Here is an 18,617-nt window from a genome sequence, read left to right on the forward strand (position 1 = left end):
AGGAAGGAAGTCAATTACAAATTCCCCTGTGCATTTTATCGAATTAATTATATACCGGCTCGCCTCGAAATGATCTATTGTGTTTTAATGGCCGTGTCACACGCTCCAACCTTGAGCCATGTATAGTCGAGGGAATCGACCTCGAACCGGATCCTCGAATCCTCCTTTTTTTCTCTCTCTCTCTCTCTCTCTCTGTCAGAAAGGGTAATATAGAATTAAAAAAGAGGGTGGCGGATCTTGCGTGTCACGATGTAAGTCCTATTCTGTGGCGCTTAAACGACCCGCAGTACACCGTCTGAACGCATTCAAAGCAGCAGAAGTGATCAATTTCCCTTTTGAGCGACCCATTCTGCCGCGATTAAATTCTTTTCACGGTCGTTTAAGATATGAACCAAATAATAAACGTGTTTTATCGGTCATAATTTCTATCAAGCTCGTCGACGATGCGACGTGAAAAATATCAAGAACTTTTTGATAACACAGTTTATCTTGCAATTGTCTCGCAATTGACTCATCCTTGATTCAATACACTCCCACCATTTGCCATCGATTTTTAGGGAGTCAAACAGAAGAAAATCAGATAATTACTTATCTAATATTCCCAATTAAATGCATACCTTCTTATCGATTCAAGTACGACTAGAATGGATAGGAAATCTTCGCGACATCGCTGTTACCGTACGGTTAATAATCATTTTTTCTTATCAGTGACAAGAGTTACGAAGGAGTCTCGTGCAAACTGGAAACATAGGACTTACGCCCACGTAGGAGGAATAGGAGGAAAACGACGAGCGGTTCTAGTTCGCTTCCGGTCACGCGATTCTCTCTTTAATGAATAGACGTCGACGCTGAACGACAAAGTTGTTGCCTTCGTGGTGCACGATTCTTTCATTTTTTTTTCTTCGTTTTTCGTCGACGATAAGAACACGTTCACCAAATGTGCCGTTATCTATCTTGACGTCGGCCCCAGCACCGTACCAGGACGCTTTATTTTCATACTCGAAAACCGGAAGCACGGGGTGCACTGTAACCATTGTCATGGGCCACTGTTTATCCTTCGTGATACGTTCTTATCTTATCCGCTAGTCCTTTTACCTCTTGCTGGCGACCAAGATACCGACGTTTGCTCGTCTTAAATTTCCTCATCTTTTTTTCTACCGTTTTCATTGGGTGGTGAAAACGGGGCTACAAAGATCGGTGTTATAAAATAAATTTTTGAGAAATAGGTTGACTGGCAAAGATCGAACCGCTCGAAAGCGCAATAACGACGGAATTCTCTGGAGCTTCCGCTGGAAATAATTTGCCACGGTATAGTTGCCGGTGTTTTAACCGGATTACCAAGATGATATCAGGAATTTTACCACGGTAATTAACGCCGCTTCTCGATAGAAGTACAGAGATTCGAAGCGCGTTCCTCTTTTCCGGTTGAACCCGTGAGATAGAAGAGCAATTAATTAACGGTCTCGTTAATCAACGAAATGCTCATCTTCACGGTCTACCTAGTGATACGCTAAATCGCTTTTGTACGATTATTTTCTAATTTTCTCTTATTCCATTAATTTCTTTGGCGAAGATATGAAAATAAAAATTTAAGAGAGAAGTTAGCTTTATCTAAGGGATACTTCTTTTCTCTTTATCTTTCCCGCGTCCGACTCGGTTTGTCTGTTTATTTAGGAGAGCAAGAAGCAACTAATAGGAAACAACGTTCATCCGCTCATGATCCGTTTATAGAAGTCGGGCTCTGATGCATTGTAAACAATGAGAGGAACGAACGAACTCGCTCGACCTTTATCCACGGGGTTCAACGTTTTCCATATTATCAGGAACATCCTTTTCAACTCGCAAATTGGTGTAAAGTGCTTGTACCAGCGGGGTTACATCGTCTTCGTTTCGTCTTTCTGTTCTTTCTGTATTACCGTTGTCATCGTCGCACGCGGTCCATCGTGGGTGGATTATACGAGATGAGTCAATGCTTGCCGTCACTCCAAATATATGCATCTTATTTTTGAAAAAAAGTAAAAGAATCGCAGATATTACTGTTGTTCCACGATTGCTATCAGACCTCGCACCGACATAGTTCACAGCGATAAAAATGAATTCTTAGTTGGCTAATAGCAGATCAGAATTACGATAAAATAATGGATCTGTTCGGACGTCTCTGGGTAGAAGCGAGATCACGGTTTCCAGGCTGAACTTTAATGAATTTCAATTGATTCGTCTTCTCTTCTCGTTTAGGAGCACCGTGGCTGTGTTAAGCACTGCGACGTGCACCGGGTTTATGATATCTACGTGACTGGCTCACTGTTTTTTTTTTTTTTTTTCATTCGACGAATTTCTATGCAGTTTTAGTCGAACATTTACGTGGGGGTCGCTTAAAAAAAAGGAAAAGAAGAAAAACACAAGGAGATCGTTGAAGAGAGGGAACAGAGTTACCGGTTGTTAGCCCTTTGATCGTCGCCTTTTTCTCTCTATTATCTTTCCCAAAGGGTTTTTTTGCCCGCGGAACAGTGCGAGATCGGGTGTAAAGGAGGAAATGCATAAATATTAATCGTCAGCTACCAACGGACAAAATGGAGCGTTAACGAGGCTGTTTGCCAGCAGCCAGCAGACATTACCATTGCTGATCGCGTTCTGAGGGTTCTGCTCGCGCAGCTGTGTCGACACACGGTGCAAACATCGACTTTCCATGCGATTCCTATGCAGGGGAGAATACTGCAACGAAATAAGAAAACCAAGACAGCATGCTATCATTTTCTTTTTCTTCCCTTCGTTTTTGTTACTCCTGGAAACCTGGTCCAATTATTCCGACCGTCGTAATAGCTTTTCCAGTCGGAAATTTTAAATAAAAGAGTAAGAAAGTAAATCCCGAAAGAATAATTCGTCGGCGAATGAAATTCATCCGTGAATTTCGGGCCACACAGTGGTAAAGCAAACATCAAATATTTACTCCTCCCATATACTTACGGGGATCGATACTAATTTACTTACAGCGAAACGGGAGGCTGCATCAACGAGTCAGTCACTTTTCTATTTCTCATTCGTTCACTTATAATCCATTACGATATTAGTTTGCCGTTCGTTAAGGTAATAACGTTTGGCTTTGATGATATTATCTGCTGTAGTACAGATCGCTCGAATATTTTTATTTCAATTACGGATCGATTCGAATTGGGGAGGAAATTGAAAGATTATCGTTTACTATTTTTAAGACTTTCTTACTCAATCGAGTACAATGAACCGTTAGGGGTGCATTTTCTAAATACTGTCGACTCCTGGTGATATCTACCGAGCAAAGCAAAGGTTACAACACTTTCGTACGATGCACCACGTGGTTGGTACACATTCTCAAGACCCTGACGCGACAACACCTGTCGGAAGGTCGCTGCATCGCGTCGCTCCGGACGGGCCACCTACCACTCTGACATTCAAGGACCTCTTACATACCTTTCCTCTCTTACGCTTTCTTCGTTTCACGGATGGGCAAATAATCGAGCGGCCGTAATGTAAAAAGGTGAACACGCGCGAGTTTCTTCATCGTCTGGTGAGAGAAAGACGAAGAGCTACGGTAACGAGGTAGAGAATAAGACAGACGATATGCGTGAACGAACGAAAGAAAGAAGGAGCAAGCAAACGTTACTTGATAAAGAAAGGAAGAACACAGCAGTGCGAGGGTAATGGAAATGCTAAGCAGGCCCAGAAGATGGATAAAGATGGGGAATGGAGAAGTGCGTGAGTGAGAAATGCGTGTGCGAGGGACACACGGTAGCTTCTCATAGAGAAGAAGAGACAGTCGTTGGTTTGCCGCAAGGCTGCCTGCATCGAACAGACGAAAGAAACGTGTGCGCCCACACCCTTCGTCGCGTGTACAATCGAGTCATCGAAATTCTCACTAGTGACATACACCTCGTAATCTTAACTCGTTGAATACCGTGGAGGTCACTGGTGGACTCGCATCATCGTTCCAATCTAACAGTGTCGGTGTTTTTTAGCACACAATTCAACATTTAAGGGAACAGAACGTCGTTGAAGGTAAATCATCCAAGTGATTATGGAATGGTTTTTCGAGTGCAATGAACAAGAATTTTAATTGAAATGTAATTGAGATTGTGGCGGGAAGATATTGTTGAAAATTGAATAACGTTATGGTTTGGTGTTGAAGAGAGCTTGCTCGAGGATAGAAGTCGGTGATTGGGTGCAACCCGGCTTCCACGAGTTGCTCCGAAAATAATCGTCGTATTTTTACCGCCTCTTCATGCCCACTTCGCTAACGCTGGAAGCCGCACAAAGTGGCGTTAATTCGGTGTGAAGCAATACCTCGAAGATGTCACGTCTTCGTCGTCGTTAGGACTGGTAATTGCTTATTTAATACACGGAAATTGTCGCGACGTGTTCCATTTCGACCAAGGAGCATCATATTTTCTACGTTTCTAACGGTAACACCACGGTAATACCTTAAAAATGTCACAGACTTTCTCATTGTTACGTCGAAACAGTAATTTAGTCATTATTTCTGGTCAGGTATTTCAGTTTCGTGATGAAACTGTTTCGTTTTTCAGTAACCCTTTGCTTTATAATACCGTCCCATAAAAGAGTCAAACTTTTATTAAAATTCCAAATGTAACGTGTGAAATTAAGGAATATTTCGAAATATCAAACATAGGTACTAATAATAAGAGGAATCTTAGAAACAGAAATAATAGAGAAAACAAAGTAGTGTAGTCAATAATGCGTCCGACTAGAAATCTAAGGGTCGCGGGTTCGAGTCCCCAAATATTGTTGGTGTTTTTCCAAATTTTCTGCAATAAGTAAAATCCAAAGATATGACGTCACGCGTTTGTCATAATTGCTCATTCAATTATTATCAGCAATATTCCCACATTTCATGTTTCTCGATAAAAGTACGCTCGATTTCCGTTGTTACTTCAACAAAACGGAGGTACGTTTTTCCCCCGACACGCGGTCTGTCATCCAATGTTCGATAAACGTCACATCGTCGCCGTCCTTATCGGTGCTTTCTGTCGCGCAAACTTTCGTTGCTCGTGTTTCGAAACTGTGTTTCCACAGGGGTAGGACGACAATGCGCATCGCTCCGTCTGGTCAAGTGAAAATCTCACCACACGAGTTGTGTCGCTGAATTTTCTCTGTCAGAAATTCACAAGGATATAGAATCGGGAACGATCGAAGAGCAGAGAAACTCTCAGCTTCGCTTCCATCGTCGCCCACACGACCACGAGATTTCCAACAATTTCGACTTCGCTCAAAGTTTCCGTCACCGTGAGACTGATGAGCAGAGAGTGGAAACGCGTAACGGGAATTCCAGCCACGGTTGGGTGACGAGATTCTCTCACACCTGGTTGTTCGAATAAAATTAATCTTTAAAACTTGCCGTTCGAATGAGAAAATATTTCCTGTAGTTCAAAATCATTTATCTCCGATTCAATAAATTCCGTTAATTAGTGGAAAAGGATTTATTGAAAATTTCATTATTCGATTAAAACGCGTTCACTGACATAGTGAAAATGACCATGTATACGAGTGTGCAGGTGAATGAATTCTCGCTCTCACGATTTGCGTTCGCCTCTTTAGCCTGTCCATCGACCCTAACTAGCTATTTATATACACGAGCTTCTTGTCTCTGTGCTCGTGGCATCTGCGTATCTAATAGGTAGGCGCGTGTGTTCATACACGCTCGTGTTCGCCCAATTATAAGCATCACGGATATCGATACACGCTCGCGATGGAATACAAATACGCGAATCGCCGGTGAACACGATTTTCATCGCTGCTTGCACGGAAGGCAAGATCAAGAATTCTAGATTAACACGTTTACCGGCACCGGTAGAAATAGCCATGACTAGTACTTTCAATGATAATATGGGATTATCAAGGATAATAAAGATTAATTCCTTCAATCTAATAGTAGAATTTTCTACTTCCAGTCACTACTGGAAATTTCTAAATTCATCTAAATTAAATCGCTATTAGAGAGTTATAAATTTTCTAAAACGCACGATCGTTATAGCTCGCGGATGCAGAGAGGCTAAATTTGTAGCGAAAGAGAAGTTTCTCTCTTTCTGGTGAAGTCAGCATAATGCAGCTGCATACATGACCGCAACTTCACAAGCTTCTTCTTTGAGAATTTTTCTTTTTAATTAATCAGCTAACCAAGTGAAAACTGATTGGGTGATCAGCGATCCAGAACACGAACAAGGGTGCTGTATATGTCCTGAGACCCTTGATGAAGTCAACCGCAATACTGACAAAACGCTTACACACAAAAGCCTCAGACAATACTAATCTTCCTTCTTCACTTTCATATATACCGTTCTTTCGAATAGGTGCAATTCTTTCTTCCTTTTGTACCCTTTCTTTGCTCCATCGATTGTTTGACGAATCAAGCCAAAAGCGTGCACGTACAGAGAGAGAGAAGGGGGGAGAAAAAGAACAATCCCCTCGTCCATTGAATCGCGTGTCGATAGACATCGAAAAAGGTAAGGGAGTACGCCATGTTAGACCACCATCGTCACTCGGTGAATATGCTTAACGCATAATTATGAGGGAGCAGCTGCGAGATGGCACGTATACGTTTTTCAAAACCACCGCTATGCATCTTCGTCACGACGATGTGTTCGGTGTCTGACCGGAAATACCGCGATATGGTATCCACGAACATCGTTTATGGTCACTGGATATTATCGAGAGCTTCGATCGGACGTGTCTAACTCTTTACGGTAGTTCGATCTTATCCGTTTCAATATCCTTATTTGCAAAATGTTTAACTCTTTTTCCCAGTGGTTTTCAACCACTCTGTACGAATCCGTCGGTGACAAAAGGGTTTAATTCGAATCTGTAGAGAAAGGGTGGCGAATCCGGTGTAGGAATATGATAAAGTGTGTATCGCGTAAGAGCAGAAGCGGATCCGTTGTTCTCGTTCTTCTCGTTGCTCGCGGAACAAAAGCAGCCGCGGATCGTAAATAAAACGTCGATAGATCCCGTGCCCGTTACAATTCTCCGGACAAAAGTATCTCCAAGTTCATCGAACTACGCTCACGCTACTGGACGATAATACGCTCTTGTAACAATGAACAAACAACGTTTTTCAATGTGTCTGCTTTCCATTGAAAATGCACGATACGCGACACCACGGATCACGCACGGCTGTACTTTCACGCGTGCTTTCCACGCGTCACGTGCCACGGCTTTCTTTCGTTCTTCCAATAGCTTCCTGACATGCCGATCGCGCGACACCGAATTACACTGTCGATTCAAATGTATTTGCTCAGTGTCAACACGTTCCACGTGTTGCTGATGTAACGGTGATTCACGATATGTATCGGACTTTTGATTGGCAATCGCTCATCAATTTCACGATTTGCTGCAACTCTCTTCGATTCAAGGAAATTCACGGCCAATTAGTAATTTACAACAAACGCCCAGAGTTATGCGAAATTTCCCAGAGCTCGCGATATACCAGTGCTTCTCATCCGGGTAACTTGAAATTCGAAAGTAGAATGCGAAAGAGTGGAGAACACGTTTGATAGAAAGATCCGCTTGCGATCGAGTATTCAAACTAGCTCGTCCGTACGGCTTCTAATCAGCACCGGGCGCGTGTAATAATAAAACAAACGAGTAGACAGGAAATAGATAAGCGACGATAAGAGAAGGCAGAACGAAGAATCGCTGTTCATTGTCGATCGCAGACCGGATGGCGTGTAAGCAGCGCGTACCCCTATGTTCCCTTATGTTGTGATGTCGGTGCACGGTGGTTCGAAGTTCAAGGCCGTCTCGTGCATCGACTCGTGTAATTAGCAGGGAAACTTTGTTATAGAAAAATGTAGGGAGAAAGATTTTTAAGAATCCTAACGAAACTTGGCCAATATTCTGCCTGTCGTCTGACAAACCATCGACCTTTTCCCCTGAAACGACTTTGTATATTCGAGTGGAAATGGCGACAGACGAGAGGGTTCGAAGAAATTTCTTCTCTGGCAGGCTGTGCGTGGCAATCGTTTTCTCCCTGTCTCGCCTCCATCGTTGCTGGTTCGTTCGAAACGCGAATTCTTTTCTCTCGTCGTTGCTCGCGGCAGCTGTCAGCGACGAAGCCTCCGACTAGCCACGGATCGATAATTCAGCATTCTCACGAGCCCGATCCAAAGAGAAGGCAACGAATGGACGCGAAGGGTCGGGTCGACCCTAAAGGGGGAGAGAGAAAGATGCGCAGAAAAAAGGCTGCCCTCTTGCCGCACGCTAATTTGCATCAGGGATACGTACACACCGGGAGGATCCCTTTTGGCTGGAGCACGTATCAACAGGGGTATCTAACGATGGGACGAGGGTCGAAAAACCACCTAGGGTACCGATAAACGCTCTTCTCGGACGAGTCTCCTTTAGTCTCCTTCACGAATCGTTTCACCGAAAATTAAATTCTAACAGCATAAGAGTTTAATAGCACGAAAGCCTCCCTCACGGTTGAAATGGTGCAAGTGGGCCCTTCGCATTCTCATTTTCCCTTGCATTCAACTATTTTATTCAAGAAATTATATCCACAATGTCTGAAATTCCATACGCGGTAGGATGGAACCTTTGACACTTGCAATTCTATTAACTGCGGTAAGAAAATTGTCTTCCTCGCGGAGAAGATTGATAACGAAGGAAATTCTTGAAGAAACGAAAGAAAAAAAAAAAGGATAGTCGTTCTCGGTCGGCGTCATTTTTCTTCGCGGTATTATTCGGAATCGAAGTTGTCGTACAGGATGCAGTCGCGTCAAGATTACGTACGTGCCGGGAATTTTCTGGGATGCAACGACGCGACGGTATCGAAAGCAACGAATTCTTTTCTGCCGGCAGCTTTTGTGCCGCGAAGGCAATCGATTTCCAGGGAATCGAACGTTCGTTCCAGCCGATCGCTGACAAAAAGACGAGGGGGGAAAACGTTAATCGAAGAGCCTCCCAAGTTATCGCGTCTGAAACTTATCTCGGACACGCAATTTCTGCTCCGCTTTCCCGCCCGATTGCTCCAGATTCTACTTCCTATACTTGCGCGTGTGTACGCGGCAAGATAACGCGACAACCGAGTGGATAAATCGAGTTTGCCTCGTAACGGAGCTTAGGTGTGCGGCTATTGTAATCATGGCTTCTCCATTTCCTCTTAATTGTCTCATCGCGATGGAGCGGTAGCCGATATCGATACCCTGGAATATTACGCCGATCAACCGAGACTTGATTCCTCAAAATTGCAAGCTTCTAACTCGATTAGCCGTTTTCCGGCCGATCGAGTAACCGAGCAACCATCCAGCATTTAATATTCATAATTTGTTGCAAGAAACCCGTTTGCATCTCTAAAAGTCGACTCGATTGGATCCGTAACTTTATTGCTTATCCTCCTCTCTCCGTGTAGAGCATTAATCTTGAGCGACAGACAAATCCCATCCCAGGTATAATTAAATTGTCTACAGAAAGGATTAATTAAAACCAACCATTTCGAGCGTGCACGCGATTATCTTATATACCGTGGCGGATCGTTAAATCAACCGTATTTGCGTGTAAATGCGAATGAGATTGCGCAACCAGACAGCCGTGTATGTATATGATTGCAAAAATATCAATTAATAATTAAACCTCCCTCTCTAAATGTCGCAGCTTGGCATAGAAGGCGTTAATTCTTACACGATCTCAGTGTATGACTATATGTATCGTCGATCGATTTCCAATTATATCAATATGTATGAAGGTGTAGAACGATTTCCGGTTACTTGAATCGGCCAGTACACCTGTGATAGTCGGGACAGCAACACGGTAGATGCAAATTTTCAAGAGGCTGCGGATAGGTCCCTGACCGAGCGGTTGCAACGCGCATCGGTCGCAACTGAATATTCCATTCGTAGTTGGAGGAAGTAGCGGGAGGGTGGTTGTATATGCGCATAGGCTCGAACACCGGGGTTGCGGCTATTCCGTCGACCGGCTCTCGAGGGTTGTTCAAGCGTCAAAGGGGTAGAACTGGAGCTCGAATCACTCGATAGACCGCACTGTTTCGTGTTATTCTGTTATTCGTGATAATAACCGATTGAATTAACTGCTTCCCAAGCGAACACGTTAGACGATGGATTGTTTTCTTAGCCCGTTCGTTGACGTATCGGATCGATCCTTTCGGAAATAACTTACGAGACGAAATTCTGAATGAGAAACCTTTCGAACTATATTGGGTTTTAAAGTGTCGTTCACCTGGGCTGGAGAGGGTCGAATAAAATTGGTTTCGTATTGACTTTCTTATTGAGAAAATGGATTTAGAACAGCCACAGTTAATACTTATTACTTTAAATCTCATCCTTTACTCTATTTCAAAGTTTTAAGTTAATATATTGGTAACTTCTATATTAGCCGCTAGGTGGGTGTCAGCGACTACTTTCTCGCAAGTACTCGCTCGCCAATCCATCACTATCGGCGCTTAACTTCTTTATTTCATTTCCCAGAAGTATCTGATCCCTAGACTGGTATAAAAAAATAAAAATCATGCATGAGCTAAATAAATTTCTATGAATGTGATATGAAATAGTTTTATGGAAAGTTCAGTCCGGCTGGTTGCGCGGACCGGTTAACGTTGAACCGTGGCCCATGTGCGTGTCGAGGGGGTTGCGAGCCGTGTCAGGATCGAGGGTAGGCGGCCGACGAACCTGGGGCGTCCAACAGACAGGGACGAAGGGCGAGAGGCTGGACTGGGGTGAGTCTAACCGGGGGAAGGACGCCGGGCGTCGCGGCGCAGCCTGCCGCACCCAGCAAAGCGCCTGCTCCCCTTGAACCGGCAAAACGTATACCTGACGCAACCGAGGAGACGAGGAAAGCGCGTCGTTCTCGCGACACGCTGTTGCTAGGCGCTCGTTTTCCACCCTTGATTCCGCTCCAGCCGTCTCGGGGCGCAACGTTTCATCTTTTAATACGTCGCCAAGTGAAAAACGTCCACTCGAGGCTCGGGTTCTTTCAACATCCAAGGTCAACCCGCCGAACTCTCGGATCCTGCGACACCGGGGCTAATTCACGGGACGCAGCATCGACCTTTGTACCTCGACCTTTGTTCCGCGTCACATTCGAACGTGCTCGCGTTTACCGGCTCCGTCCTCAGTGTTTTTTGACATTTCTACAATTTTGTGAACTCGACTTTTCTTCTTTTTTTTTGCTACTTCGTGGGTGATTGTGTGCAAATGTGAAATTATGTAGTTGATCGAGAGATGAAGATTTTTCGAACTCTGAGACGGGTAGTGACATGAAAGGTAAAATTGGAGGGGAAGCTTCGGGGTTTACCTGAATTTCATGATGGAGGCTCATTACTTAAAATAAGATACCTTTTGTATGGTTTATTTTAATTTAATGATGTTCGATACATCTATCTGTAGCAAGGAATCATGATATTGGGATAGAGTCGGAAATTAAGTAGGAAAAGCCAACCCCTTCGCTGCTTCCTGAAAGCAACAGGATATCGTGGTATTGCTTAGAATAAGAACCTTTTAGGGAGTCGAATACGAAACTCCAGCAGTGGTTATCTGAATTTCCTGATGGAGATTCGTGTTCAGTGTAGCAAACAGCATCTTTCAAAAGAAGAATCTTTTTGAGAAGGAGAACGCGTAAAGAAATATCTTTTACAATTTACTCCAATTTCGTGATGGAAGCTCTCGCTGTACATGGCCCAACTTTTTAATGGTAGAATCAGATATACACCTCCTTCGTGAATTTCCTGTACCTGGTATCTATTCAATATTCTTCAAGGTAATGAAAGATCACTGTATCCGTCGACAGAAGGTTCCTGAAGATCAGAGAAAATTTTGCTGATGTTTATAATTAAGGTTTGCGTTTAATCCCAACAGGATCGCACGTACGCGACAGGAAGTAGCCTGAGAAGGTGAAGTACACAAAGTAGCGGGTGGATGACGAGTAGAGGAGGAAGATTTCGAAGCGGCGTGTCAAGGTTGCCCGACCTTGATTCGGTCAACGAACCGCTGGGTTTCGCAAAATCGAGCGCACCTGGAAATTCGCATGGAGCACGCGCTCTTCTCCCCTTCGAAATTCTCCGAACGCAAAAAGGTCGAAACTTCCATCATTTCCGTCGTTTAACCCCGGGTGTCGTTTCTCTCCTATCGTTCGCACAGCCTCTCACGGGGACGTCAGAGGCTTACAAGTTCCTCGAAAGTTCACTGGTCCGTGAATCGTATAATTTTAAGGACGCTCTTCTTCCTCGTTTCGAGGGAACATCGACTTCCTGAAATCGACGCGTACATAACTTTAGAGAATATCGCTTTCTTCCTGAGACACCGTCTACGAATATTTATGAACGATCACCAACCGTGCCTGGTGAAATATGTTGCCATTTATTTCCTTAGTTCGCGTTCCGTTTCCTTCGGATCCGCTTGAATTTCAGGATTCAAGTACTTTGAAAAATAATGATCATCAAATTTTGAAGTCGATGCTATTCGACGAGTACAAATTTCAATTGTAGTTCATCAATAATTAATTTTCTGAATTTTATTCACTCTGTAATAATTACTCATAGTCGGTTATTGAAATTTCATGAATAATTTAGTTGCTTACTTTGACGCTCATTAAAGAACAATTTATGTTCCATTGTGGCACGATGTATGAATCGAATATGGAAAAGCGAAAGCTTTGAATAGGTAGGGATTTACATACGCGATTGATTTTTGTGACTCTGTATTCATTTACCCATTGTATCTCTCCGCCTGTTCTTTTATTCCGATTTTTTATTTTAATATAAATAATTGGTTACGTATGGCATTTGCAAATAACGGTCGGGTTTTCATATAATTTTCATTGATTCGAGAAAGCATATCGCGATACGTTTGCACAACTCTCAGGCTAATTAACGTACCAACGGGAACAACTCTGCGGTGGTCGGCTCTGCAGAGACTGCAGACAGACGTGGGTGGTGTCCATCTTAAAATAGGTTGCATACCTTAACGGGAGTCGTGCGATCCTTTTTCGTGAATTAAATTCATCCGTCTCTTTTTATCGAGTACGTTTATTCGAGGCTGTTCGTCCTTTTCCATCTTATTCGACATATATTGGAGCTTCGTTCTAATCCATAACCACGGTCTCGTTGCTTTCAATGCGGTTTCCCGAGACCGGAGCTAGAAATTTCGAGATTTATTCGGGTCAACGGCAACAGTTTCGTTGCTACGAATATGTAGCCAAAGGTGGAAATATTTTTCGAAATTATTCCAAAAATATCGAGATTATAATTCACTTCTCAGGCATCGACACTCGTTTCGAGTGAACAGCAACAATTGCACGCGATTTCAGTTGAGATAGAACCCGTAGCTGCGCCCGGAATTGGCAACCGACGCCTCGAGCCAAGACTTCCGTGTTTTTAAGGGTTGATGGCCACCCCGAACGGAAGTGGCATTGCGGTGCTAGGCTTAGGCGGTGCCCGTTACCTTTGCGGTAGGTTAGGGCTAGGTCCTCTTCAACTTTCGTGCGAGGTACACGCGAGATCCTTATCGAGGAGAGTTCCTCGTGAATCGTTCTAGAAGACTTACCGAGCCTCCGATAACCATCGTTCACTAAAATGTCCAAACAAGTCCAAGACATATCTTCTCGCCACGTTTATTATCATTCGAATAATTCGAAGGCGATCACCCCTCTTAGAAAAGAGGCTGATTATTTTTAAATTATAATCGATTTTGCAGAATACTCGAACGAAAGTAACGAATGATCAAGATAGAAAGAGACATTTTAATTGTTGAAATTTGCGAACGGTGATTCGTTTCACGAAGAAGACCAGATAGAAATCTACCGTTGCACCTGCGGTGCGTGTTTCCGGCGACGGTATCGATTCGAAAGTGGCGATGCAGCAAGTGCACCGGAAGAGGAAGGAGCATCGTCGATGAACGAGGAAGACATATCAAAATCCTGTGTAAATCCTACCGGTGCCGACGCGACCGTTGATTCGAGAGTAAATTTTCAGTAGATTCGAACAGAAAGAAAATAATCGAACTTGTATCGCTTTCGCGAAGTTTGTTATAGTGTTTGTTGTCGCGATTCGTGCCGATGAGAAAAGTGATCAGCGGTGGGTGATGATCAGTGACCCACCGTTTCGAATGAAGTGGTTTTAGGATGATGGTGGAGCGTGTTGAAGACCATCTCTTCATGTATCGACGTCCCGTTTACCGGGTCTTCCAGTACCTCGAAACCACCGAGTAAGTATACACATTATTATACCTTTCGTCTGAAAAGAAATTAATTTTACCATCATTTTCGATAATTAATTAAAATCATACAGTGCCATCAAATATCATAGGTATTCAGTGCACTCTGTTCAAGCTCGAAAATCGTAGAAGCAAAGGTGAAATCGCGTTTTCCCCCTGGCGTGAAATCGAATTGAATCGAATCACCATAATAATGCAAGGAGAGCTTTTGAAAAGTTTTCACCCAGAGGGAGAGATCGAGGTTCCTTCGGAACGGTTGGCTATCCAGCTGTTAGAATCCCCAGAACCGCGGAACAGGCGTTTAAACAAAGGGGGGTTGGCTTCGTTTGAAGAGCAGCCAATGGCAATTTGCGTGCATAAAGGCCTTTGAAAGTCACTTGGAAATTCGTGAATGAAGGAGTGATGCCGCGAGCGATAAGAGGAAGAGAAGAGAATCAGCTTCTTTTTCGTGGCTGTTGCGCCGATAGTAACGGGGGTAACCATGGCGAAATTGCCGTCATCGACCATCTACTCTTGGTTACCGTTGCTAATTGCCGCCATTAAGTCAACTTCGCCATCCTCGTCTCGTTAGACTTTTCAATAACTTTTCAATTTCCTCGATTATTTATTCATTTAACACCGTTTACTGGAGTTATTAATTGAACTGGGAAATAGCACTTTCATTCTCTCGAAAATCAAATTATATCATCCAATCGAATTGGCTATCGATACAGGATCAATAAAGAGGAATCTAGCCGCAATTAGCTTCCTTATCCTGGCAATCTTGACGAAGTTACCGTGTTCGTTAAACTGGGCGATTCACACGGGATAGGGCAATTAATTGAAGGGTTCATAAGCTGGTTTATAGCTAGGTCCCATATGGTTCACGAACAGTGTAGATTTGAAGGAAAATCACTACGCTATATAAATTGTTATAGCTTCCAAGATATTTGCAATATTGGATTGTGGGCCCGTAATGACCCACGTTGGCATTCAACCGGGTTACCGAAGAAAAGTCATCTGTACAAACGATTGTACGTCTAGTTCTTAGCAAAAAGGTTAACTACGGTGTTTCTAATAAATAATCAACGCGATCGACGTCTCCAGGCAGTCTGTCGGTCGACCTGGAACACCCAATCACCCACCACCATCCTGTTCGCAGGAATTGCGCCAATGACGCGATTTTTCAACCTCGTCCCACGCGATTACAAGCTGCCAAACACTCGGTACAACTGACTTGAAATGAGGATAAGATCGACTAGGATAATAAAGGATAGGAAAAGAGAGAATGTCAGGTTGTCCGTTCGAAACGTTGATCAGTTTCTGTTCGACAACGAACCTGGGAACACGCGCGCGTATACATATGTATATACTGTCGATATTTACGGTGGAGGAACGAGGATGAATATTCTCGTCTCTGGTGATTCGACCGCTGGAAAAACTAGAACGCGACGAGTCTCATTTTCGTCGCTCCATTCTCAAATTGAAAACGCTGTTTCAAACTTGCCCGAGATGAAAAACTTTCAATGCAACTTGAATATTAATCATTCTATAGTTCATTTTGTATAACGTGCAATACACATTTGGTGTTTAATACATTCGCATATATTTTTCCTACCCTTGGATGACGTCCACAAAGTTTCAGTATTCAACTTTGGAACCCCCTGTACATTCCACGCAACTTTGACCCAACTTTGTCATTAATACCAACTGTGCGAACATATGGGACAAAACTTCAGACTCTCAATACTACCCCTATCGGAGTTCCACTAGCAGAAAGCTAAATCTCTTCAAAGATTCTCATCGAAAGACATACCGTGACACAGTAATTGAATTTCATAAAACGAGATCCATTTCGACACGGTTCCAGATCACGATCCAGGGATCGTATCGAACGACAGGCTCGAGTTACGGTGTCCGATGCAAAAATGATCGATAGACAAGTAGGTGATTATTACAGGATGTCTGAATCGTGCAGAGTTCACCAGTGTATCCGTAAATCGATCCATCGATCGATCAGAGGATTTTCTCTCAGCTCTGATCCGAGAAACATAGTTACACGCATCGATTAAAGTGTATCTCTGTGAACTTTATTACACGCGTTCCACGATAATGTTGGAGCTGGTTGAACGCAAAGCGAATGGAATCTCGTGGCCGAGTTGTCGTGGTCAAAATTTGAACTCTTTCGCGAAGGATCCGAAAGGGATACTTTTACTCAGACGGGACAAAGGTTATCCGCGTGAGAAACGATGGAGAAAGGAGAACGGAGGAGGGTTGTTGTGTTCCCTCGGTCAGCTAGGGTGCAACGAGTCCTACAGCCCGGACACCTTGGGCACGTGGAAGTTCCACAAGGTGTCTCGAAAGAGGTAACTGATAGGGGAAAAATGTATATTACGAGTTTCAAATCCGCGAGCCTCGCGACGATGCAAGAGCGCAATAGAGAAAGTAATAGTGAAAGGTAAAGTGCGTGGGCGACAGTTGCAGGTGCGTAGCGTATAGTTTTATTCACGCCGTTGGGTCAGGGCCGTAGAAATCCCCTCTCTCTCCTTCGTTCATTATTTTTTATACCAATCACCCTTAGGATCTCGGGGTGTGCGACCTTTTTCAAACACCCTGTGCACATATAAAACTTTTATACCAGCAGTCGTCCACGCTGCATCGATAATCGTTTACGGATCGTCGGTTCGGATGTCCGTAAATACGAGCTTGAATCGTGCCGCGAATCGGTATAGCGTTACACGAAAAACAAATCCCTGCCAGATTGCCAACCAACAAACCTTCGTTCTGTTTCATCATCCACGTCCAACGAATATCCTTTTCGATCTTCCGCTTTGGGAGATGATGCTGATCTTTCAAGTGTCACTGTTTCTAGCTCTTGAATTAAAATTTCATAAGATACCATGACAGAGATTAGCTTGTCTCGGAGCTAGATGTTCCAGTATTTCAATGGAAGTAGCTCCTGGCACACGGTGTTAGTGTTTCGTCCCTGACCGACGGCATTCCTTAGTTGGACGACGCTCATAATACACATTTGCATTAATAGCCGCGATGCAAACATGCTCTCGATGAAAACTGTTCAACAACGACATTCTCGTGTTCGTCACCTTTTTTTTTAATAACGAGGAATCTCAGCTTTGGCGATTAGCATGTTCTTGAAATATTATTTGGAAATTAGCTTCTGTACTACTCGGAGCCAATACATTCTTGAGATATCGCTTGCTCCGAGATTCCGTCTCATTGGTTCTCCTCTCCTCTCATCGATCGAATCGCTCGCAACGAAATACCCGAAATTTAATTCCCATTTGAATGCCCATCACAAATTATTTCCTCCTCTGGACACAGGCTCAATGTTCTCGTCTGTATGCTCGTCCACGCAATGGCCCTGCGTAATTTAAAGTCCACGTTCGGTATTTATTAACGATCGAATCGAAGACAAACGAACGAGACATTTTATTAGGTCATCGTGCTTGACGTCATCGACGTCCGAGCTTTCCCAGTGTCTCTGAAATTCGTTGTCAGTAAGGCGTCTGATAAGTGAGATTATCAGGTGACTCAAAAAGGTATACGATTGTTACAGGTCAGTTTCGAGGCTGCCTATTTGAAGAATTCGTAAGGTATTCTTGGATTTAATAAAAATTCCAGTTTTTTTATCTAGATTTATCTATTACAACTTATCGTTAAACGAAATATTCATGCAGAGATTAAAAGTACTGCAAACTAAATTAGAGGAAATTAGGGATTCTGTTCGCACAGAATCACCTGACGTTCATATTACACAATGATTACAGCCCCACTCTCTATAATCCGTTCGATAAAAGAATCAGTCATGTTTTGAGTTGATCAGACGCTAGTCAGACATCCAGTTCGGGGTGCAATCGAAGAAGCCCGTAGTCGCGATCAGTGAACGTATCACCGCGTTATGCTTTTGTAATATCTAAAAATACCCGGGCAACGATCGACGTAGTGCACGAAGAACGCCTGGGAACGATCGTTTCTAATGAAACAATCGATGATTGCGCGATGACACGTTGATTCGCACGCGGAAGAATCGCAATCGCCTTTGTTCTATTCTATTAAGAAATATTTCTGTGAAAAATGTGTAACTTATTCGGGAAACTGTGCAACTTAGAGGAGGAGGAGGATCTTGATCCTTTAAACGAATCGTTCGTCGAAACGGACCAAGAGTTTTTCTTTATTCTTGGAACGTCCTATGAAAAGTAAATACCTACTAAAAAAGAGAAAAGAGAGACATTAAACTTTCCTCTTTCTCGAAGCTGGAAATTTTTCATAAGAAGATTTCTAAAGTAATCCCTTCCTTCATCAACCAATGAATAAATTAATCTTCCGGCAAACGCTTTCACGTTAGCCAGCCAGCGTCAGTTGAGGTTTTACAAGATAATGCATAGTTAACGTGGTCGTCGACTAAGCCGA

The 18,617-nt window shown here is 43.4% G+C and overlaps 1 protein-coding gene across 8 annotated transcripts in view; it reads left to right on the top strand.

The window, feature by feature from the left end:
- Fak (protein tyrosine kinase 2 Fak) overlaps positions 1 to 18,617 on the top strand; it is a 30,617-nt gene that overhangs the window by 2,790 nt on the left and 9,210 nt on the right. For 3 of the 8 annotated variants that reach the window (XM_076688645.1, XM_076688644.1, XM_076688646.1), the window contains exon 2: positions 709 to 14,198. The exons of 1 other annotated variant lie outside the window; for it this stretch is intronic. In XM_076688645.1, the coding sequence (XP_076544760.1) occupies positions 14,116 to 14,198 (83 nt within the window). In that variant the 5' untranslated portion in view covers positions 709 to 14,115. The remainder of the gene's footprint in view (positions 1 to 708; positions 14,199 to 18,617) is intronic. 4 more of the 8 variants (XM_034318332.2, XM_034318334.2, XM_034318333.2 and 1 more) reach the window with 4 other exon arrangements.

Source organism: Osmia lignaria, chromosome 6 (assembly GCF_051020975.1).
Source record: "Osmia lignaria lignaria isolate PbOS001 chromosome 6, iyOsmLign1, whole genome shotgun sequence".
NCBI classification, from domain to species: Eukaryota; Metazoa; Arthropoda; class Insecta; order Hymenoptera; family Megachilidae; genus Osmia; species Osmia lignaria.